General features: G+C 37.6%; 1 protein-coding gene across 15 annotated transcripts in view; it reads left to right on the forward strand.

The window, feature by feature from the left end:
* The window catches only part of ADAM22 (ADAM metallopeptidase domain 22), a gene marked incomplete at both ends in the record, with an annotated part of 237,120 nt that overhangs the window by 181,116 nt on the left and 30,361 nt on the right, over positions 1-25,643 (forward strand). For all 15 annotated transcript variants that reach the window (XM_080700872.1, XM_080700866.1, XM_080700869.1 and 12 more), the window contains 9 exons: positions 1,525-1,596; positions 1,803-1,895; positions 7,345-7,425; positions 11,488-11,538; positions 11,745-11,808; positions 13,854-13,959; positions 16,647-16,766; positions 20,619-20,787; positions 23,716-23,830. In XM_080700872.1, coding sequence (XP_080556998.1) covers positions 1,525-1,596; positions 1,803-1,895; positions 7,345-7,425; positions 11,488-11,538; positions 11,745-11,808; positions 13,854-13,959; positions 16,647-16,766; positions 20,619-20,787; positions 23,716-23,830 — 871 coding nt within the window. The remainder of the gene's footprint in view (positions 1-1,524; positions 1,597-1,802; positions 1,896-7,344; positions 7,426-11,487; positions 11,539-11,744; positions 11,809-13,853; positions 13,960-16,646; positions 16,767-20,618; positions 20,788-23,715; positions 23,831-25,643) is intronic.

Below are 25,643 nucleotides of genomic sequence, written 5' to 3' on the forward strand. Positions count from 1 at the left end.
ACCCTGTTTCCAAATAAAAATGTAAAAATAGGTCTGGGAGTGTAGCCCGGAGGTAGAAGGGCTTCCAGGAACTCCAGTACCACCAAATAAATAAATACATAAATACATAAATAAATAAATAATTTTTTTCTTTACTTAGTTAATAAAATGTGTCTGTTTACAGGTATGTATACACTTTCGTTTTTTAATCTGAAAACCTTGGTTAACTTTGTGTGTTCCTGTGTTTTGTGTATATGTGTATGTGTGTGTATGTGTGTGGTTCTGTGAATGGAATCTACCTCCACGCTACACCTTCAGCCCGTTTTATTTACTGTTTTTGAAACAGGGTCTTGCTTGATTGCTGAGTCTTTCTATGTTGCTGAGGTTGTCCTCGAACCTTGGGTCCTCTTGTCTCATCTTCCTAAGTACTGAGATTATATGTGTGCACCACCATACCTGAGTTGATTATCTTTTGAATAAATATTTTGTCTAGATAACAATAATTATTTACTACTTACTAAATTTTGCTTATCACCAGAGGATAAATAATATTCAAAACATAATAAAATTGACGGACAGTTTAAAAAAACAAAACAAGCCTAAAATTTAACTCTAAAAGTTGCTTTAATTTCTGGGACAAATTAGTATTGTCATCCAAAACTATGTTAATTGTAGGTATTTTATTTTATATTAGCTATGTGACTATTTTGTGATGCTTTTCTTTTTATTTTATTTTATTTTATTTGGCAGTACTGGGCATGGAACCCAGGGGCATTCTACCTCTGAGCTACATTCCTAGCCCTATTTTTTTAATTCTTTATTTTGAAACAGTCTTACTGAGTTGCAAAGGACCTCACTAAGTAGTAGCTGAGGTTGTCCATGAACTGTGATCCTCCTGTCTCAGCCTCACTTTCTTATTTATGAAATAACTAAGAAGGATAGTTAATCAGGGGCTTTTCACAGGTCATTAAACTTGATCCTCACAACAATTTTGGACATTTAATTAGATGGATAGATAATATTACCATTGCTATTTAAAATATTAAGGCTCTGACATGTTAAGTAGTTGTTCCAATATTTTATTTTATTCTATTTTGGTGTTGGAGATTGAACTTAGGGCCTCACACATGCTAAACATCTGATCTACCACTGAGCTACACTCCAGGCCAGTGCCAAGATTCAAATTCAGACATCCTAGCTCCAAATCCCTTGCTTCCTGATAGAAATGGAATTTCAGGGGTCAGTGAGGTTTAAATTTAGTCAGTGGCTAGCTTATCTTTTATTTTGGTGACATTCGCTAGACCTTACTTGGATATATATTACATATACAAATATATATGAAACTATGTACATATGTTAAATGTAAAATGGAAACAGAAGTACACATGAATTTCCAAGTTCTAAAAAACATGCTTTCTAGTTCAGGTAAATAAAAATGTGTTTGGGACAACTGGTCAACATGACAGATGCATAGGTGGGGTCTCTCAAAGTCTTTGCTGTTGATGTTTCTTTATTTCACTTCCCTCTTTGATTTCTCTCCCACAGCTTCTTGACCCTCCCGAGTGTGGCAATGGCTTCATTGAAACTGGAGAAGAGTGTGACTGTGGGACCCCGACAGTAAGTCTGTGGTGGTTTAAAGATGATTTGTAAGTAACATAGTCCACTCCAGGTGCATGTGTTGAGGTGCACAGAGCAAGTGTTACACCTAAAACTGGAGGAGAGATTATTATTGTGAGTTTATACATCTATTTTTATAAATATACCGGTACTATTTAGGAAATGACACCATTTTCTGATGTTTTGCAAATGGTTTTGCTCCTTAGGAATGTGTCCTTGAAGGAGCAGAGTGTTGTAAGAAATGCACTTTGACTCAAGACTCTCAATGCAGTGACGGTCTCTGTTGCAAAAAGTGCAAGGTAAGTACAAGCTGCTTAAGGACCAGTGGGCAGAGAGAAGGACACACCCAATTAAATTGTTAAGGGTAGATAAATATAAGCTAATAATAGTAGTTTCTAACATATAGTAAATGCCTGCCAGATGCTTACCATCATCTCACAAGTATCTTGTGAGGTTTAACTACTACTATTTTTCCTATAATAATAGTTTGCCCCAGGTGTTCCAAGTAAGTTGAGAAGCATTGGTCTGAACCCTTTTAATCCTGAAGCTGTCTTATCCATACTGTCACTGCCTCACTCCCTCAGGAGCAAGCTCTGTCAGTGAAAACAGGTGTTATCGACCTTTGAATACTGTTTGCCCTTCCTTATAAAGCCAAAGATTTATTAAGTAACTTGCTAGGTTACGCATATATATATATATATATATATATATATATATATATATTTTTTTTTTTTTTGGTGGTGACGGTACCAGGGTCTGGATCCAAAGATACTCTAAGCTCTTTTCTTTTCTTTCTTTTTTTTTTTTTTTTTTTTTTTTTTAGATACACTTTCACTAAGTTGTCCAGGCTGGGCTCCAATCTGAGCTTTTTCTGCCTCAGCCTCAGCCTTATGAGTAGCTGGGAATACAGGCATCTCTTGTATTAGCTGTCAAGGGAGCAAATGAAATACTGGTGACATGATGATGCCCAACAGGAATTTGAAAATGGATCTTTACACATTTTATCTGATTTTATCCCCAACAGCATCCTCATACCTATTGCCAGATATCTAAACCAGTACATCAAGACTTACCAGTCATTTGGCACTTAGTTTTACCAAAGAAATAAGTTTTTTTCTCTTCTCATATGGTATCGGATAAAATATTCTACTTTATTTCTGAGGCTTAAAGTCTTATCTATCTCTAGCATATAACTTTTATGGAGCAGAGCCAGGCACTTATACTTAATTGCCTGTACGGTAACTGGTATGCTCAGTAAATATTTGTTAAATAAATTAATAACCATGCACAGCAATCTACTTATGATTATTTGCTGATTGACTAGCTTTAATGAGTTAAAGGAAAGAGTATATAAAATTATAAGTATCTACTGTGTGCTAGAGATTGTGGGTAGGCACTTTTGAATCATGTCATCTCATATCTGGATTTCTATACCTGGCACTATTGACATTCCAGACTGGCTAATTCTTTGTCGTGCGGTTTCTCTTGTATGTTGTAGGATGTTTAGCAACATCCATAGGCTCCATTCATTAGGTGCTAGAGGAAACCCTCCCAGTTGAGACAAACTAAAAATGCCTCCAGGCATTGCCAATGTCCCCTTAGGGCCCAAATCACCCTGCTGAGGCCACTGTCTTAGATAATGCTCACAAGCACACCTGTGGGATGGGCATTATTACCCTGACTTTTACAACTGAGTGATCCCAGCCCCAGGGAGGTTAAGTACCTTGCGCAGCTCACTGAGCTGTAAGGGAGAGATGTGCAGCCCGATCCCAGAGCAGCTGGCAGCAGCTCCTGCTGTTTCCACTCCACCACTGCATTTTCTGGCAGCTTTTAAGACATGTGAAGCACTGCCAGAGATCTCTGAAGGCAATCTCTAAAACAGCAGATTAAACCAAATGTGAACAGACATATACTTTGGCTACCAAATCAGTTACTTCTGTCAGCTTCACCACCTGCCATAGCATGCATTTATAACTGTTCATCTTAATCCTTGATGTTTAAGTCTGCCCAGCTGAAAAATGCATGTAATTATACATTTTTTCTTTGATTTATAAAATTAGGCTGTTTGTTATATAATCATTGCAACGAACAAGTACCAAATAGTAAGATATATAAAATAAAAATGAGATGATTAGGTACTGTCTTACAAAATAAATTACCAGCCAAGTAAATTTTGTTGACACTTTATCTACTCTAAACCCCCCATCCACATATACTCTCTCTTTCATCTTAGATGCCTGGAAGAGCCAGAAGCAGGATTCTAAATGGAGGAGGGGGAATAGAAGATTAAGATGCTAGGGAGCTATTGGGATACAAGAAGGACTCCAGATAAGGAAGGAGAAACCCAGTGGAGCCTTGAAGGGGACCTAGGGGAGGGAGGTTGAAAGGTGTGGTGGTGAGAGACTTGATGAAGGAAAAACTTCAAATGTACATATATAGAATTAATGCCAATCTCAATATCAGGTACAGGGAAGGGGAGGGAGTGGGAAGGGAGCAGGGGAGAAGCTCACTAAGTGCTATGTGCATGTATGTCCCTGTCACTCCGAACCTTATTATGATGTGTGATTATAGTACAATGATAAAAGCCAGGCATGGTGGCCCACACTTGTAATCCCAGTACTTGGGAGGCCGAGACAGTAGGATTGCAGGTTCATGGCAATCCTCAGATACTTAGTGAGGCCCTCTGCGACTTAGTGAGTCCCTGTTTGAAAATAAGGAATTAAAAAAAATAGGGCTGTGGAAGTAGCTCAGAAGTAGAATACCTCTGGGTTCAATCCCTAGTTCAGCAAAAAATAAAAATAAAAAAGTCTATTAAAGTAAAAAAGAGCTTCCATGTTCATGGATAGGCAGAATAAATTGATCAAAATAGCCATACTTCCAAACTGCTTTATAAATTCAACGCAATACCCATAAAATTACCAAGATCATTTCTCACAGACATAGAAAAATCAGTCCTTAAATTCACTTGGAACAACAAAAACCCCAGAATAACCAAAGTAGTTCTCAGCAACAAAAACCATGAAGGAGGAATAAAAAAAAGAACAATCTAACAGAAAAGAAAGAGAATGGCCAGGTCAATGTTCAGTTTTTTTCTTAGTCTCAGATAAATAATGATGTTATTTATTTTTTAAAAAGATTAAAATGAGAGCCTTCCGAGAGGCAAGGCCGCTACTGAGGCCTCCGAGGCCTGGATCGGAGCCTGCCGAGGGGTTAGGCCGATGCCGGGGCCATTGGCTAACATCGGAGCCTGCTAACATCTGAGGAAGGCTGGTGCTGGGGCCTCTGTGGCCAGGATCAGAGCCAGCTGAGGGATTAGGCCAGTGTTGGGGCCAGTGAGGCCAGAACTGGGGCCTCCCATGAGGCAAGTCCGCTGCTTGAGCCAGTGAGGTCTGGATCAGTCTACCGGGTAGCCAGGCCACAACTGGGGCCATCAAGAGTGGGATCGGTATTTGCAACATGGCATGCACAGAGAAATATCGCAGAAAATTAAAACCAGATGCTTCCCCTAATCAGCAATAACTAGGAGGAAAGGGGCAACAGGAAGTGGTTAAGCTATAGAAAGGGTCCTTAAGCAATTAAGGGTGAAGCAATTAAGGTGAAGCAATTAAGGTGACCAATCAGAGGGTATGGAATAGGGGAGGATGGAACCTCTTTAAAAAGCAGGAGGTACATAAACATATGTATCAAAGTTAATCACCAAACAAACATGGGACCGAGGGAGGGGGAGGGAATGGGGTGGGGACTGGATGAAGGCTAATTGGATGATGTGTGCTTGTATATCCTCTCAAGTCTTATATTCCAATGTGATGTATGATTACAATGCACCAATTAAAAAAAATTTAAAAAAAGATTAAAATGAGAAAGTACATGTATCCCTATTTTTCTATATCTATTTATTTATAATCATGTATCCATACATAAGCCAAAGGTTGGCAAATATTTTCTGTAAAGGGCTATATGGTAAATTGTTTAGGCTTTGTGGATTGTAAAATCTGTCACAATTGCTCAGGTTTACCTTTGAAAAAAGCCATTGAAAATATGAAAACAAATATGTGTACTTGTATTCCAATAAAGCTTTACTTGTAAGGATAGCAGTCAGCAAGTTTGGTTCTCAGGCCATAATTTGTGAACCTCTGCAGTAAAATATTGCTTCCTTACATATTTATTATTTCCCCCTCCCTTTGTAAGCTCCACTATGGCAGGGATTTGGGTTGATCTATTTACTGCTATGTCCCTGCACTTAAAGCAAGTCCTTCTTTGTTCTGCTTTCTTTCTGAAGTTTTTTTTAAAAATCTTATTTCTGCTTCAGCTATCCTAAAATTGTGGCTTTCCTCTATTTCAAGGAAGAAGAGAAACAGAGCATATAAAATTAAATTATTTTGCTTACTTATTTCCATGACCCATTTGCCCCCATTACAGTGCAGGTTGCTTGTGAGCAGGGTTCTTGTGCTCAGATCTCCATGGAACTTCCAGTGACTTGCACAGTACCTGGCATCCTGAGTGCTTAGTAAATACTTGATAAATGAATACATGAGCACAAACTCTGTTTGAATCACCTAAAAATATCTTTTGAAATCCTGATTGGAGCTGGCAGTAGGCTGCACATGATCTAGGAACAGCAGGAGACCCAAGTGCCTGGGGCATTCTGAAGGGGGGGTGGGGACAGAAGGAGAAGGTAGACTTCACAAAGAAATGGTGGAATCCTGGCTGGGCATTGTGGTGCATGCTTTTAATCCCAATACTTGGGAGGCTGAGACAGGAGGATCACAGGTTCGCGGCTAGCCTCAGCTACTTAGTGAGGACACTCCTCAACTTAGTGAGACCCTGTTTCAAAATAAACAATAAAAAAAAATAGGGCTGGGGGTATAGCTCAGAAGTAGAATGACCCTGAGTTCAATCCCCAGTTCCAAAAAAGAAAAATAAAAGAAATAGCAGAGCCCCCAAATATGTATGTTTGTGCACACAGAGACAAAAGATAGAAGAATTCAGCCCCTCACCCCAAATGCCACCAGTTTGGAGAGGGAAAAGAGAGGTGTTGAAGAGGGAGGGAGAAGTATGATAACTTCATGTATCTTTATTCTGTTTTGTTATAATGAGTACTCTTGCAATCCATTAATACATTGAGGTTAAAAATTTATTTGTGCAACCGAACGCATTCACGAAGTATTTGAAACGACTAAAATCAGAGACAAAACAAAAAACAGGACTAAAAATTTCTATCTATAGAGACAAATAATAGAAATGTTAGAAAAGAGTAAATGATCAAGATTTAAATTCATGTAAAGATGTGGTTCAGGAAAAGAAAGGAAGGAAAAACTTGGGAAAGTGTAGCTTTGCTAGAAAATCTTATTTTTGTGATTCAGCCCCAGATATAGCAAAAGGGGTATTGATAAAGGTGCCAGTGAGAGGGAAGGGTAATGCCTAAATCTAAAGACTACTTTTTGGGAAGGCTTATTAGAAGCTGGACCAACCCCTCATTCTTATGGAGATGTACCATCAAGCATTATTCTCCTTGAGCAGGATATTATAAGGCTTATGTGCTTATAACTGTGGAAGTTACTTCATACATTAGAAACTCTTAAGGTGATTAAAAATAGCATTTTATTCAGTAACTGTGGTTTTTGCAGAATATTGTCTTAAAATAGCTTCAGGTATTCCTATCCAAACAATTTTCATTTTGCTTTTTTTAGATGACACTATGTGAATGTTCCTTTTACAGTTTCACACATTGATTTTTGTTCATTTTAGTTTCAGCCTCTGGGGATTATGTGCCGAGAAGCCGTGAATGATTGTGATATTCCTGAAATGTGCTCAGGAAATTCAAGCCAGGTAATCTACAGAATAGTTCCTCTAGGCCCTATGGGAAGGCACAGGAGTATCTTTAGTGCACTCAACGCCTAGGAGAAATGTGAACGGACAAGAAGCTCATGTGTCTCTTTCATATCACCTCTCATTCCTCTCTCTTCAATTTTTCAGACATTTAAATTTTAGTTATTGAAGCTTGATCAGATGTTCAGCGTAATTTTACCTTAATGTTGAGCTAAACTAAGACCAGATGCAGGCCTGAAATATTTTATTTTTTGTTTTAAGGAGGGGGTAAAAGGCATTTTCTACCTCGTAAAGGAGGAAATAAAAAGATCATGTCTTCACATGGCTGAAATAGGAGCCAGCGGAAGCAGAGGGACCCACAGAGCACTGGGTTCTGAGAGAGGACCCTTTCCTCTTTCCTATCTATTACTTATTTGAGATCGTTACATCACTTCTGCCACTGATAACTGTCCATGAATTTAATAGCATTTAGTTGTAGATAGAAATGGCAAATTGTAAGGAGGTTTTACAGATTCTAAAATGGTCAGTCCTCACCTGCATATTAGTGCTAAATTGTAAAAATGAATCTATGCAGGTTGAAACCAGATGACTGGATCCTAATAATCAATAGAAAATGTAGTTGTTCTTTCATTATTTTAAAAAATGCTGTCAAACAAAAACTCCCTTACTATTGGCTTTAAGACTCAGGGGAAAAATTTAAAAAATAAACTAATAGTTCTATAGCACATTAAAGTAAAGCAGAAACATTGAGAAATAAAGTATTTTATTTGTAGGAACTCATTAGGAATAGTTTGAAGCATGTTTGCCTTCTTGTAAAACTCATGATAGGGAGTGAGCATTGTTTCTATGTCTTATCCTTTTATCATACAACTGGTTAAATGTGAATCAGCTTTCAGTATCTTACCTGTTGTGCTTTCAATACCATGGAGTAGCCGGGTGTGGTGGCGCACGCTTGTAATCCCCGCGCTTGGGAGGCAGAGACAGGAGGATCGTGCTGGTTCGGAGCCAGCCGCGCTGGCTTAAGAGACCCTGTTTCCACATAAAAAAGTTAAAAAATAGGTCTGGGAGTGTAGCCCGTGGGAGTGTATCCCGGAGGTAGAAGGGCTTCCAGGAACCCCAGTACCACACACACACACACACAAAACAAAAACAACAACAACAAAAATAACAATATCATGGAGTATCTCTGAAGGCTGTGAGGATGTGCGCATGACCTATCCTGCCAGTGTCACTCCCTCCAAGGCATCTTCACCCATCATGTCACACATGCTTTGTTCTCTTATGCCAGTGCATCCTCTTTTACAAAGTTCTTTTACTCTTGCTGCATGTCTAGCATCTCTTGAACAGCACTGTCAACATCCCCCACAGTCAGGTATCTTTATCTACAACTCCATTTGCATTCGCTTTATTTATTTTTGGTGAAGGGGTACTGGAGAATGAACCAGGGGTTTTCTACCCCCAAGTTTACCCTCCTAGCCCTTTTTATTTTTTATTTGTAAGCAGGATCTCTAGCTAGGTTGCTGAGAGTCTCACTAAGTTGTTGAGTCTGGCTTTGAACCTATTATCCTCTTGTCTCAGCCTTCCAAGAACTGGGATTCAGGGTGTGAGTCACTGTGCCCCACCTGCATTTGTTTTGATTTTGACTTTGGGTGTCATCCTTTCATTTCTTGTCTGCATTTTCATTTTGTTGACTAGTTCCCTGTTTTGATAATTCGTTTTTTAAAAATGTCACATGATATCACCAGGAGAAAAAGGGGTAACACAACTTCACACATGCTGTCTGTGTATGAATTACACGATGGGCATTGACCAATCATTAACAGACTTTGAAAGAAGGGACAAAATGGGTCACTGGTTATGATGGGATCTGTTATTTGCCTAGTAACCTACTGACCAGTTGACTAGAGAATTAATAACAAAATTTGTGTTTTATGCATTTACAATTAAGTTACTGTGATAATTAAAATTAGAACCATGTTGTTTTAGGAGACTGGTGTTTAATTTATTTTGTGTGTGTGGTACTGGGGTTCCTGGAAGCCCGTCTAACTCTGGGCTACACTCCAAGACCTATTTTTCATATTTTTTATTTGGAAACAGGGTCTCTTAAGCCAGCATGGCTGGCTTCGAACCTGTGCGATCCTCCTGCCTCCACCTCCCAAGCTCGGGGATTACAAGCGTGCTCCACCATGCCCGGCAGGAGACTGGTGTTTTTTTTTTTAAAAAAAAAAACACAAAACTTAGAAACTGGATTCCATATGTATAAGAGTGAGAAATACACACTGATTTTTTTCTCCAGAAGAGGTTTCAGTAGTCATATATCTATATTAGACATTAAAATGATTTATTTTAAAGGAGCCATACAATGAGATTAAAGATCTTTATGAAGAAGTGTTTTCCCTTTTTGACTATCTAATTGGCAGTATTTACTAAGTTTCTAGTGATGATGAGAATTCAATGAATAATTAACAAAAAGTATATTCAATGACAGAAAGTATATTAGAGCAGACTGATTATAAATGAGCAGGAAGAAGCCAGGTGTGGTGGCAAGTGCTTTTAATCCCATCACTCAGAAGGCTGAGACAAGATGATCACAGGTTTGAGGATAACCTCAACAAGTAGTGAGACTCTCATCAATCTAGTGAGACTGTTTCAAAATAAAAGTAATATAGGGCTGGTAGTATAGCTTGAAGGTAAAATGCCCTCTGGGTTCAATCCCCAGTACCAAAAAATAAAATAAAATAGATGAGCATGATTAAGACTTGCCAAGTCCTAAGTCCAAAAATTATGTTTGTACAAAGATGCTCGTATTGCATTAGTTTTAACAGTATAAATCAGAGGTAATTATAAGTGATTGTTATAGTTCATTATTATATTAAAGCATTGTGTTATATCTGTTAAAATAGTACCTATATAAAGTTTATTATGATGGGAAAATTTAAAAAGCAAGGAAGCAAAATATAAAATATTATAATTTGAATGCACTTGTGTTAAAAATAGTTTTTGTAGAAAAAAAGGTAGAGATAAAATTTACTAGAATATAAAAATGGCTGCTTTTCAGCCGGGTGTGGTGGCGCACTCTTGTAATCCCAGCATTTGGGAGGCTGAGACCTGTAGGATTGCGGTTCGCGGACAGCCTCAGCTACTTAGTGAGGCCCTCTGCAACTCAGTGAGACCCGGTTTCAAAATAAAGGATAAAAAAAATAGGGCAGGGGGTGTATGTAGCTCAGAGGTCAAATGCCCCTGGGTTCCACCCCCAGACCCGCCAAAAAAAAAAAAAAATTTGCTGCTTTTGAATAGTGAAAAGTGACCCATTTTGTTCCTTCTTTCAAAATCTGTTAATGATTGGTCAATGCCCATCTGTTTAATTCACACACAGACAGCATGTGTGAAGTTGTGTTAACTCCTTTTTTTTCCTTTTTTCTTACTTTTAAATATTTTCCATCTTTTCCCAAATCACTTTATAATTATTTATTTTTTCTATCATGGTAGTAATGAATTTAAAAATTACCATCTTTTGATATCCTCACAAGAATGCTTTGTAATGTTCTAGAATTGCTTTAAGGAAAAACAATGGAGTTGTAAAGCATGTTCTTTTCTATCTTTAATTCTCAAAGTGCACTTTTGCTTGAGAGTCATTGCTTTGAGAGAAAGATCTACAGAGCTTCCTAGGCAAGAGGAGAGGAAGCTCTCGCTACTGTCTCACCTCTCTGGACATAGTCCTTGCCTTTATTTCGTGCCTTTCCTTTACTTGCTCTGAGGAATAGCCACCTGTAAGAACAGATACTTTTATACATTACATCCACTGAGCCTGCTGCAGTGAGTTCTTCCATTGCTGCTAGGTAGTTGACTATTTTTGCTTCTCATCGATTCACATTTTTAAGAGAAAGTGCACTGATTGTACTTCCTCTTGCATTTTTCTTCTTCTATTTTTATTTGTAGATGGTTTAAGGGACTACGTATGTTATTACATGTGATTTTAAGAAATGAGAACATTATAGCGGTTATCACCTCAGCCTGATATCATGCTCTGCATATAGCTCATATTTTGTGCTCTTTTCTTAGTGTGCCCCTAATGTTCATAAGATGGATGGATATTCGTGCGATGGTGTTCAGGTAGGTCACTTCACTTTTTTCTCATGGTATCAGCATAAAAGAAAATTTAAAATTTGTCAAAATAGGAAGATCAATTAAGAATTTTCGCGGTCATTTTTGAAGATAAAAGCCACATATAGCACCTTTCCACTATTTTCCCAATCATTTTCTTTTTCAATAATCAGCAGATATTGCAGTACTAATGGGTATTTGCTTTTCCATTTTAGGGAATTTGCTTTGGAGGAAGATGTAAAACCAGGGATAGACAATGCAAATATATCTGGGGGCAAAGTGAGTAAATAGTGTGGCTTGATCATTTTTCTTTATCTTTTTATTGTTCACATTAATTGTAAGATGTGATTATTTTTTAAGTAGGATATCAGGCAGCCTTCATAAGCACAGGTGAAACTAATTTTTGACTACTTTATTACTGGAGGATTTTCAAAGGCATGGCAAGTCTTGGCAGGGGTACTTTTCTGGAAATTAGAGAAAGGTACCTCCTTTAAGAAGACAGAGCCCCCTGATTCCTGGCTAGTTGTCAGTACCTGTGGATGAGACAGAAGGTGCCTTTACTGCTAGGCAGGTGAAATGCACGCCAGGGTACATGGCTTGGAGAATAGAACAGACCTGATTTCAGCTTCACAGTTGAGTGCCCATAAGTAAAACTTGTATAAGTATATGGGATGGCCATGTGCCTTGATAGGGCATCACAGCTGAGAACTAAGCATTCCAGCTAGAGTTGCTTTTCTCTCTTTTTTCCAGAGGAAAATATAGGACATATTTATTTTTATTAACAATTTTTTGGTACTGGGGATTGAACTCAGGGGATATATCCCAATTCTTTTTTTAATTTTTAATTTGAAACCGCATCTCACTAAACTTCAAACCTGCAATTCTCCTGTTTTAGCCTTGCAAGTTTTAGGATTACAGGCATGTCCCACCATACCTAGCTGTCATTTATGTTTAAATTTTATTGCCTAAGTTATGTTTTGTGTGTGGTACTGGTGGTGGAACCCAGGGGCTTTCTACCTCCAGGCTATACTCCCAGACCTATTTTATACTTTATTTGGAAACAGGGTTTCACTAAATTGCTGAGAGCCTTACTAAGTAGCTGAGGCTGGCTTTGAACCTGTGCGATCCTCCTGTCTCAGCCTCCCAAACTCTGGGATTACAAGCGTGCACCACCGCGTCCGGCTCTTATTGCTTAAATTATATTTATAAATATATAAATTTATATTTAAATGCTGTATAATATATATTTTCTAGAATTGTCAGAGGCATTCTACCTCTGAGCTACAACCCTAGCCCTATTTTTTCATCTTTCTTTTTAAACAGGTCTCACTAAGTAGCTGAGGCTGTCTGAGAACTGCGATCCTCCTGTCTCTGCCTCCCAAGTACTGGGATTACAAGTGTGCGCCACCATGCCCGGTTCAAATTATTTTTCTAATTTGGAAATATTTGCATATAGAGAATGAGAGGTCCTGAGAAAGGGACCCAAGTCTAAACAAAATTTTTGTGTGTGTTTCATGTACACCTTATACACATAACCTGAAGGCAAAACTGTGACTCATGATACAAGGTCACTGTGGGATTTTCCACTTGTGGTGTCATGTTAGCACTCAAAAAATATCAGCGCTGGAACATTTTGGAATTCAGATTTTGGGATTGAGGCTCCTCAACTTGTATCTCAACAGTCCTTTGGTTCATTTGCAAAAGTCATTTTGTTCCAACTCTTAGAGAACTCTACCAACCAACCCTGGCTTCAAAAAAGACAAAACCTGACAAAGATGCTGACATATTTTAAAATATTATTTGTCTCTCAGAGATTCAGCATGAATTCAATCTCTTCTAAAAGCAAAGTGAAATTGTTTTGGGTAGCTGCTAACAATTAGTCAGCAAGGTAAAAATTGTACCAGTTCCTGAATCTAACCATATTGCCTATTTAAAAAAAAAATTCTTTCTGATTAGTAAAGTTTGCTGAGTGAGAAATTCATACATCATATTTGACACTTGATTACAGCATGATGTATACAAGAAAACATTTGCTAGTAATATTCTCTAATTAATACCCAAGTTTTAAGGATTGTTTTCCTGCAGCCTATAGCCTAAATCCCACCCGAGATTTAAATATATTTGTTTTCCAAATTCAAATGCTCAGTCATGAAAGATGTACCTGAGCCAACGATGTCTGATATGAGAGAACTCTTGTAAGCCAGGGGCACTATTTTTGGTTTGGGCATTAATAACACTAAAGAAGAGTCCTTAAATTTGAAGGTTTCCTTTACTGCAAATAATATGGTCTCCCCTCACTGACATAAAATTCTGTTGTGCTTCAGAGGTGACTGCATCAGACAGATACTGCTATGAGAAACTGAACATTGAAGGGACTGAGAAGGGCAACTGCGGGAAAAACAAAGAAATGTGGATACAGTGCAACAAACGGTGAGGTGGAGCCGGGTGGCCAGAGCTCACGCCTTGGTCAACTACAAGCATTGTCTTGGAGTCACCGGGAGGTTTCTGTTTCCTGTATTCCACAGAACATGCTCTCTCTTGCTCATTTCATCTCTTCCCAGAGTTACTGCCTCATGGGGTCTCCAAACCTTGACACGCTCCCTGCCCTCTCTCCAAGACCCAGGTCATCCCTGCAGCTCCTGGAGAACTTTCTCACCTAGCAGACACCTCCCAGCATCTGAAACACAGCAAAAATTAAAACCACCAAAATATGTACACAGTGCTGTTGCATGATTAAGTAGCTCTGACCCTAGGGTCTCAATGTCTCACTGTCCTTCTGTGTAGATGCCTCAGAGTGATCATTGACTCTGCTTTTCCTTTGCACATTGTGTGTGTGTGTGTGTGTGTGTGTGTGTGTGTGTGTGTGTGTGTGTGTGTCTATGTGTGGTACTGGGGGTGGAACCCAGGGACTTTTCTACCTCTGGGCTATACTCCCATACCTACTTTATACTTTATTTGGAAATAGGGTCTCACTAAGTTACTGAGAGCCTCACTAAGTAGCTGAGGCTTGCTTTGAACCTGTGCGATCCTCCTGTCTCAGCCTCCCAAGCGCTGTGATTACAAGCATGCGCCACCACACCCGCTTCCTTCACACATTATCCAATACTAAGTCAGAGTCCTTTTTTCCTTCTGCACCTCCACCATTTATCTTAAATCATTCTTTTGTTTCTATTCCTATTGCCCTTACCCCAATTAAGTCCTATATTAACTCTTCAACCTTTACAAAATTCTGCTTTCTATATCAGTAGTCTTTAGCCTACTAACATCAGAATAGTCTTCTGACTGCTTTTGAGTATGTTAACTTTTTGTGCAAATTTCACTAGTTCCACATAGATAATTGGTAGCAAGACTAGTACCCAACATTTACCGAGTGTGCACTGTGTGCTAAGTCAGCACTGTACCACACTTTGCCTAAGCTCTGCCTTCAAGGCAGTGCTCCCATTTTATGAATGAGGAAACGGAGGCATAGGCAGTTAAATTGCCTAAGGTCATGCAGCTAGGATATAATAAGGACAGAATTAGAACTCAGGCAGTATGTGCTCAGAACTCTCAATAAACCATTTTGTGGAATGTCATACTGTCTTATTTAAACAATAAAATGAAACCTTAGCTCAGAGCTCCACAGTTTGCCCCAGCCTCTACATGTTTTTTTTTTCCCTTTGCTCCTTCAAAGTTTAGTAAAGCTTCCTATTCCTAATACATGCATTGCATTGTATGACCTTCATGCTGAGTACTCCTCAGAAGCCATGTTTACACCTGTGCCATCTACAGTGAAACAGTTATCCAGCCTCAAAGTGCAGGTGCCACGCTTCCTTCATAAATTGTTCCTTAATTTGCTTTAGAAATAAGTCACCTCCCTCTCTTCCTCTGAACTCCCACAGGCCTCTGTGTTATTTTAGGGCCCTTTTCCCCAACTCCATGTGTTATAGTTGTTTGTATATGTGCTTTATCTTCTCTTTCAGAGTATAATTCCCTTGAGGATAAGGGACTATATCCAATTTTCTTTTATATATTCTAAATTACTCAGAACTTAGTACACATAGACTCAAAAAATGTTCTTGAATGAATATCTCTTTTCTGTTGAAAAGGAATTTTGTTTATGATAGCTACTATAAAATGATAAAATAATTTTAAAGTTATTTTCTTTTTCTTTTTTCTTTTTTTTTTCTTTTGGTGGTACTGGGAGTGAAACCCAGGGGCTTTTCTACCTCCTGGATATACTCTCAGACCTATTTTATATTTTATTTGAAACAGGGTCACGCTAAGTTGCTGAAAGCCTCACTAAATAGCTGAGCCTGGCTTTGAACCTGTGCGATCCTCGTGTCTCAGCATTCCAAGCGCTGGGATTACAAGCGTGTACCACCACGCTCAGCTTAAAAGTTATTTTCAAAGAATGAAATAATATATATTGTTTTATATGTTGATGATATAGATCCTAATTTTTCTCTTTTATTAATTTTGTAAAGTTGGATATTTCCATATAATCTTGCTGGTTTGCTAATCAGATATTTGTTAAGATATTTTATTATTATTTATATCAAAAATTATTTAATATGTGTTAGGTGTAATATAATATTTAAGATTAAGTTAAATTAAAATCATATTTGATAGTAGGATAACTACTGAAATATTTTAATGAAATGATATACTTTATGGTTGGGAATCTATAAAATACATGCAAATATATGATCTTTTCTTTGATTCTTAGAGACACTGTATTCACAAAGACTATTTACCCAAAGGTCATTCATTTACTTAAAAATAATAAAAAATAATTTGTCATATCTAATGATATGTACTTGGCAAAGTGACTCTCATATAAAAGAGTTCCATCTCATGGATAATTTTTTTAGATAAATACGTGAACTAATGGTCAGTAAAGGAAAAGCTAAAAAAAAATTAGCATTTTGATGCACCAGTAAGGGCTTCAGAGAAGATGCTTTTTACAAGAGGCAAACTAATCTGGGCTTACTTTGTTCTACTTGGCCTATGCATAAGTAATGTAATTGATGAAAAACAGATGATAAAATGAGAGAAGATTATTATCCCAACTGTGCACGGTTGTTATATCTTTGGGGAAAGATGCAAAGTCAGTAATCAGTACTCTTTCAACATAGGGATGTGCTTTGCGGTTACCTTTTGTGTACTAACATCGGCAATATCCCAAGGCTTGGTGAACTGGACGGTGAAATCACATCCACTTTAGTGGTGCAGCAGGGAAGAACATTAAACTGCAGGTAACTATCTAACCATCCCATGAGAATATCAGGCACCTGACTTCTAGGAGAAGGCTTAGAACTGCCTCTGTTGCTAGTTCATGCACATGTTAATAAACCAACAGAGAATACCTTCCATAGAGAAGAGCCAATCCTACAGAAAGGAGATAAGAGAAGATACAAATTAATTGAATGTGCACTATTAAGTGGTTGTTAGAGGTCTGCTAGGTTGGTCAGCAAAATCTTCCAGGGTTTAGCTTGTATTTCCTTCTAATGAAGGAAATTGAAGGTGACTTCTGGGTAAGATCAGTGTATTAAATATGTGCATCTGACAGCCAGGTGTGGTGGTGCATGCTTGTAATCCCAGCATTCAGGAGTCTGAGACCAGAGGATCGTGGTTCATGGACAGCCTCAGCTACTTAGTGAAACCCTTTGCAACTTAGTGAGACCCTGTTTCAAAATAAAGAATAAAAAAAGGGCAGGGGGTGTAGCTCAGAAGTCAAATGCCTCTGGGTTCCACCACCAGACCTGCAAAAAAAAATGCATCTGTCTTTGTTTTTTTCTGAATTCCCACCAAAATGACTTCAGATGGGTCTTCTTTTAGAGTCATATATCCACATGAAGGCATAGAAAGGGAAGGAGAAAGCAGCAACATGGCTTTGGAGGATGTACAGCAAATGGCTTCATGACACAGGACAGGGGAGATAAGAACATTTAATTCTCCATAAGTAATGGGGAAAATTGAGACCCAGTCCAAGATGTATTCTCACTTCCCAGAAAGCTCAGAAATTGGCAGCAGCACCCACTTTTGGAAAAGAGAATAAAGGAGTTTGGGGGAAGGGAGCTGAAATAAAGAAGACAGATGAAACTCTGCTAAAGGACCAGACATACAGGTTACTTCTCTGCCTCACCTAAGACAGGGATTTCCCACCCTCCTGTGGAAAGTTTGGTTTGTACTCCACAGAGAATAAGAGAAGGTCTCCAAGCTGGAGGACAATTGACAGTATTGATATCAAGGTTGTATGGAAGTGGTCCAGCCTCAGTCACGCTAAGTCAAAATACCCTAGAATCTCCAGTCATCTATTTGTGGCCCAATTCAAATATGAATAGACTATCAGATATATGAAGAAAGTCCTTAACATGAAAAATAGAAGGAAACAGAAACCACTATGGTTTTTATGAGAGATAAGAGACTTCTATCATTAACTAAGAAAATAGGATACTTTTTTAAAAAGGACCATTTAGCCGGGTGTGGTGGCGCACCCTTGTGATCCCCGCGCTTGGGAGGTGGAGACAGGAGGATAGTGCAGGTTCGAAGCCAGCCATGAGCGCTGGCTTAGGAGATCCTGTTTCCAAATAAAAAAGTATAAAAAATAGGTCTGGGAGTGTAGCCCAGAGGTAGAAGGGCTTCCAGGAACCCCAGTACCACCAAAAAAAAAAAAAAAAAAAAAAAAAAAACTAAAAAGGACCATTAGAAGAAAAATGCTGTTAGAAATTAAATATAAAAATATGATGGCAGATATGAAGCTCATTGTAATTGAAATTATCTCCCTAAAAGTAGGACACACACACACACACACACACAGCAATGAAATGGGACATCATAGAGGACAACTGACAAAATTAGAATGGAAATAATAAAGAAGAGAGAAAACAGCAGGGAGCAGATTGTCAATGAGTAACTCTAGAACTGAAGGGTATGAGTTTCCATTTTAACAGTCTCACCAAGGATCAGGTACAATGAGTGAAATTAGAGGCACATCTAAACATGTCCTTATGAAATTTTAGAGCATCATGGGAAAGAAAAGAATCCCCAAAGTTTCCACAAAGGAAGAAAAATCAAAGGCTCAGGAAAGCCAGGCATAGTGGCCTATGCTTGCAATCCCAGTACTTGGGAGGCTGAGACAGGAGGATCACAGGTTATTGCAGACAATAACAGCCACTTAGTGAGGCCCTCTGAAATTTAGTGAGACCCCATTTTAAAATAAAAAATATAAAGTAGGGCTAGAGGCGTAGCTCAGAAGAAGTAGAAGGGCCCTGGGTTCCATCCTCAATACCCCCTCCCCCAAAGCCTCAAGAATTAGAATATTTCAAGACTTATCAACAGGGGCCCAGGGTGTCAAGACAATAGAGAAAATTATTTATAAACTAAACTATAAATTAAATTTCTGCCAAAATACAAATCTACTCTAAGAGTAGAAAATAAAGACATTTTGGATATGTAGATTGTTCAAATTTACTATCCTACATCCTTTCTCAGGAAGATACTAGAAATTATGCCCCACCAAAATACAGGAGTAAATCACAAAAGAGAAGTGAGAGGTATGGGGAGCAGAATAGCCACCATGAAGAGAGAGGGAGAGAGAGTGAGCACAATTCTGAGATTGAAAATAAGGGGAATCCAGGATTTACAGGTCTGTGCCAGGTACATGAGGACAACCAGGACAGATAGGAGCAGGTCAGAAACTCAAGGAGGGATTTCTACAGAGAGATGGACCTACATGCAAGCACGTCTTCAGTGGAGATTTTGACAGCCAACAAAAACATTGGATTTGTTTTTAATTAATGGTGACAAATTCTTAGAAAAGTTGGCAAGTAAATCGCAAACAAAATACATCCATCTAAAGGGAAATGAAAGTAGCATAGGAAAAAAAAGGGTTTAATCTTGACATTATATTGCTCCACTGAATACTATTTAAGTAGTTATAATAATGGACAGATTTATTATTGTTTTAACTATTGATTAAGATTTATGTTGGGGGAAGGCCACTATGCCTGCAATAGTGTGATGTGAGAGGGAGACCAAGTAGGTAAACTGTCAGATTCCACAGAGGAAAGTTAATTGATGGTACCTAACCTTGAGAAGTGAAAAATAGTAATCCAAACATACAAAGATTAAAAAGTAATAAAATAATAAAAAATAGAAAGTAATTTTATCTCTGGACAGCTGTATGGGGGGATGGCTTTATTGCATTTAAAAGACCAATTTATCTATATGACTCTTTAAGTGCATTATGATTTTGATGAAAACGAGTGAAAAGAATGGAGATTTTTAAATTAGCATTGACATGGTACTGTATGAATAAACTAATTATGAATATGAATTTTCAGTTTTCTATGGTACTGGAGATTGAACCCAGGGGCATTCTACCTCCAAGGAATACCCCAGTACTATTTTTTATTTTTATTTTGAAACAGGGTCTCAGTTTGGTGATGCAAATGTCACTACTTACTGAAGCCATCCTCCAACCTGTGATCCTCCTGTCTCCGCCTCCCAAGTCCTGAATCACAGGCATGCGCCACCTAACTGCCTTTTTTTCAATTTTTTAAATAGCTTGAAGCACTTAATACCTAATCAAATCAATTCGTTAATAGTAATCACAAAATATGCTTACTATAGAAACCCACATTTATACCTTTAAGAAAAAGTGTAAATAATTCTTACCCCCTTTTTTGTTCTTCCTATAGAATATGAGCTTGCTACGTTGTACAGTGAAACTACAATAATTTAGCCGTTCATGAGCAGGATTTGTATATATGTAAAGTTTTGGGGGATATGTAAATATTTCTCATCCTTGTTTTTAACACATTTGAAATCTTGAAACCTACTACCTAGTTATATTGGATTTATACAGTAGCCAAGGCAAAATAATAAGGCTGTTTTAATTCAGGCCTTTACATTCAAATCCTGGGCTATGTTAATTACTCCAAAAAGAACTAGATCAAAATATTCCAATATTTTCTCTATTTAGATGTTGAACACGTTTATTAGATAGTTAATACAAGAAGTGATAATGCCCATTTTTAGCATATTGTCAAGATGAATGTGAATTAATGGAACCCTGTTTTCATTTTTCTTCCAACTTATTTTAGTGGTGGTCATGTTAAGCTTGAAGAAGATGTAGATCTTGGCTATGTGGAAGATGGGACACCCTGTGGTCCCCAAATGATGTGCTTGGAACACAGGTGTCTTCCTGTGGCTTCCTTCAACTTTAGTACCTGCTTAAGCAGTAAAGAAGGCACAATTTGTTCAGGAAATGGAGTAAGTATTCAGTATCTCACCGTGGAAACGATGCTTTTCTTTTATAACACAGACATACATATTAGCCTAAAACATTTATTGCCACAGTTATAGAAAACACGATTCTCCATGTTTGTAGTTGGTATGTAAATGCTAATTTTATCATAAATATTGAATTTTGGGGTATAATCAAAGACAATTTGGAAATAAGAACTAACCAGATACTTCTACCTTTCTTTCTTATGTGAATCTGATCTCAAAATATAATGCCAGTTTTTTTTTTTTTAAACAAGTAAACTAGGTAGCACATTTTAACAAACTGGGATGAAGAGTGTTGATTTGTTTTTGTTTTTATTTTTGTTTTGGTGTTACTGGGGATGGGGCCCAGGGGCATTCTTCTGAACTATACCCCTAATCTACCCCCAGCCCTATTTTATGTTTTACTTTGAAACAGGGTCTCACTAAGTTGTAGTGGGCCTCAATAAGTTGCTGAGGCTGGCCACACACCTGTGATTCTCCTGTCTCAGCCTCCCAAGAACTAGGATTATAGGCACGTACCACCACACTTGACTCTGCAGCTTTTAAAAAAGGGAATAAAAAGGAGGGGCGATGACCAAAATAATTAACTTCTGGTGTGGTCTGGGCACTGACCACTCAGAACAGACCATAAATAATTGCTGACCACATCACTTACTATCAGCTGAGAATAAAAATAAGAACAGAATAATTTAAGAACAAAATAAGATTTTATTCTTACTTAAGAATAAAATAAGAACAGAATAATTTAGGGAAATTGTTCTTACCGATGAATAGCAAGAATACCATTTTTTAGTTTTGTTCTTTCAGTTATATATTGGATCATGTAGCTCTTGTATAAATAAGTTTATAGTTTGTGTTCATTCTCAGTGATATGTTTTGTCATTTGCAGTTGAGAATTCCTATGCTAATAAAAATATTTGGATTCCTGTTTTGGAATTGTAGCCTTCAACTCTGGTCATCCTGATATACCAATAATTAGGAAAGTACCTAATTGTTACTTCTTGACAAAGGATAGAAATTCGTTTGGCACATAAAAAGTAAGAGGACATAGCCAGGCCTAGTGGCTAATCACTTTAATCCCAGTACTTGGAAGGCTGACACAGGAGAATCACAGGTTCAAGGTCAGCTTCAAAAAATAATTTAGGGAGACCTTGTTTCAGAATAATTAAAAGGGCTGAGGGTATAGTTCAGAAGAGGTAGAATGCCCTTGGGTTTAACCCCCAGTACCTCCATCACCCACCAAAAGAGAGAAGACATATAAGAATTCTGCCCCTGTAAAAGGGTCTGCTAAATCTTTCCTTAATCATTAAGAGGATTTGAGAGAAAAATACTGATATATTTTTGGGAGGGATAATGGAAAATAATAGAGTTGTTTTTGTTCATTCATGCTAATACATTTTTGTATCTATTCATTTTTAAATTTTGAATGTAGAATTAGAGATCAGACATATTTGCATCTAAGAACCCCTGGTTTAAAGAATTAGTAGATACAAGTCAATCAGATGGTAAATAGCATTCACATAGTTTACAATAATTATACAAAGTACAGAGATGATAAGTCCTATGTAATTTTAACTTATAGTAACTGAGTTCTATAAAAGTTAAAGATCATGTATCATTTACATGATGTATGTCATGTAATTTTGTGTGTGGGCTTGCAATCAGATGGTCTGGAAGCACTACTTCTTACTATTGGGTGACTTAGGGAAAATTCCTTAAAGTCTCTGTGGCCTGGTTTCTTCCTCTGGAAAATGGAGATAGTAATAGAGCCTACTTTATGGACTTACTGTGAAGAACAAATGAACTAATGCTTGTGAAGCAGTTAGTGCTTCAGACATCATGAGTGTTTGATAAATGTTAGCTGTGCTGTGTTCTGTGATCGCTGTACACTGCTGTCATTGCCTGTTCCGGTCACTCTAGCACTGGTACTGTCATCTGATAGGGAAGCTGATGCTTGGAGGAGCCAGGTGACCTGGTTAAGGACCTTAGTAAGACAGTAGTGAAATAAAAACTCAAGTCCAGGCATTTGGACTTTAATAAGACTAAACCTTTTTATTCCTGCATAATTGTTAATCTGTAGCTCCTGATGGGGAGCTGCACTATAGTTACATTTGGATGTGAATATATGTTGTCTTCTGGAAAATTAGGTCAGATAAGACAGAAACACCTCTGGAGTGAAAATCTGCCTGCAGAGGAATTTCACCCATCTTAACCACCTTCATGCCTTCCTACTTCCCAGGCCATTTAGTTGTTTTGAATTCTAAGATCTGCATGTAGATTCTCTTTCCTAGATGGATACATGAAGAAAAATTATTTTCCTCTCTTTTAAAAGAATTTGGTGTCATTTTTATGTGGATTTCTCTGCTACATTTGTGGGAGTTCTTAGTTCCCATGGCTGAGGCTTTGGGTTGGAGTTAGGATGCCAGAATTAGAGCCTTCCAGTGCTTCCCTCTCACTTCTGCAAAGCATCAGGCTGCTTTTTTGTTGAACTTTAAAAAAAAATTTCATTCTGCTCCCTAAAAAGTTAATAAAATTCTGGCATAAAGAACTTTTCATTAGGAAAAAAGAAAGACTTTCTGTTGGATTACTGTTATGTGACTGCATTTATACTGAGTTTTTAAATCTCTCTCTTAACAAGTAAGTTAATAAAAGCCAAACAATAATTGATTTCTTTTTAGACATAGATAAATTCTTCTACAAAAATTTAGTGTTTTCTTGGGGTCAACTGTTACTGTCTAGAAAAGTTTTTTTTTAGGTACTTAAGTAGGAAATAAGACAATTAGTAATAGGAAGAAAGTACTAATACTTTTAATATCACATTCTAAGCATGTAATAATTAGATATTAATGTTTACTTTTTACAGCTCTGATAAAGAGTCACTGTTTACTCTAGCTTGACTTTGGGTTTCAGGTTTGCAGTAATGAGCTGAAGTGTGTATGTGACCCACTCTGGACAGGTGCGGATTGCAGCACTTTAGTATCACGCAATAATGGTTCAATGACTGGTATCATACTGTCTGGCAATGGTATGTATTTGATTTGGTGTCATTACGTCATATTTACATACAAGGAAAGAGAAAACTGCCCTTTGAACATTTTTATTTAAGTTCTATCTATGATAACAAAAATAAATTATGTCTACCTAATAATAAATTTTAATATTAACTGAGTTTCACCTTGTGGAACTGACAGTTTTTATCAAATTGTAATGAGTTGTCAAATTGATTATAACTTAGTTCACTGATTTAGCCTTACCATGTCCTACTTCAGAGAGATTGTTCAAGCATTCTGCTTATCTGAGGTTATCAACAGACCTTTGCATTTCTTTTAAATGAATAAAGCACTTATAATTTTAAAGGATTTTATATTTAGAAACTAGATAAATAAGAAAAAGAAACAACTGAAGAAATGATTTTTAAATATTTTATGTCAATATACTTGGTTATAAGACTTCTTAAACAGTTAATCGTACTTCTTTAGCCTGAGCCAGAAGTAATAACATTGGCCTATATGGTGAAAGGGTTTATGGATATGAGTCAGAAACCACAGAGAAGGACATTTCTTTTTTTTTCAATTAGATAATTTTTACTAAATTAGAAAACTTCCTTTAAAATGTGCCTTGAAACAAAATGGAATTAGAAAAAAAGAAAGGCATTTTAAATAATTGTTGCACTGAGCTGAAAATAAAATAGTTCTTTGAGTAATACAGTGTGCCAACCCATAAAATATAAGTTAACAATTCTCATTTTAACATTTTCAAACATGATAAGGTTAAGAATTTTGCATCTAATATAGCATATGTAGAAAGGCATTATAAATATGATGTTTATCCCTATGAAGCTTTCAAATTTGACAATACTCAATAAAAAATTTTAGAATCACATCCAATAGTGTCAAACCCAAAGAATCACAAATCCATGTCCTTTAAATTCTTCATCTAAGCCGGGCGTGGTGATGCACGCTTGTAATCCCAGCATTCGGGAGGCTGAGACCTGAGGATCGCGGTTCGCGGACAGCCTCAGCTACTTAGTGAGGCCCTCTGCAACTCAATGAGACCTGGTTTCAAAATAAATAATAAAAAATAGGGCAGGGGGTGTAGCTCGGAGGTCAAATGCCCCTGGGTTCCCTCCCCAGACCCGCAAAAAAAAAAAAAAAAATCTTCATCTAAAATAAAGAAGGACATTTCTCAAAGCTAGGATTGGCTTAAGTGAAGAAGTAGAAATTAAATGTAGATAGTTGAAATAATTCATACTTTGGAGGTAAATGCCATTCTCCTTCTGTGGGCCCCTGGAGGGTTACCTGTCAGGCACTTGACCGTGGGTGCTGATGTAACAGTGCCATCATGAAGCCCCAAGCTTCGCTTCTGCCCCCTTTTCTCAGCCTTCTCAGGCCACACAAGTGCCAATCTCCAGCTCCCCAAGTCATTTCTTCTCTTGGGTTTTCCTCCTCTAGGATGCCGCACTGTCCTTGCCCCAACTGAGAACTACAGGCCCAGTGCGTTTATCATTTGTACACCTGAGCACTGATCATAGACACCTAAGGAACGTTTTCTCTTTCAAGAAGCATATATTCACTTTGTGAGACAAAATATACCCTCACAAGTGAGAGTGACAGGGAGCTTCTGCTAATTGTCAAAATGGAGTACTATGAACAATCACATTCCTAGAATTTCTGAGTGAAAAGTGTTCAAAGAAACAGATTCTCTAAAAATTCCTCCATAAATAGTGCTATATTTTTTAAATCGTTACTCTTCTTTCTTTTACTATAATAACATCATATTTTCAAAAAAAATACATGGGAAATACAGCCTTGCAAAAGTGTACTTGGGCAAAAGTTAAA

This window comes from Muscardinus avellanarius, assembly GCF_963383645.1.
Source record: "Muscardinus avellanarius genome assembly, chromosome: 9".
In the NCBI taxonomy this organism is placed as follows: domain Eukaryota; kingdom Metazoa; phylum Chordata; class Mammalia; order Rodentia; family Gliridae; genus Muscardinus; species Muscardinus avellanarius.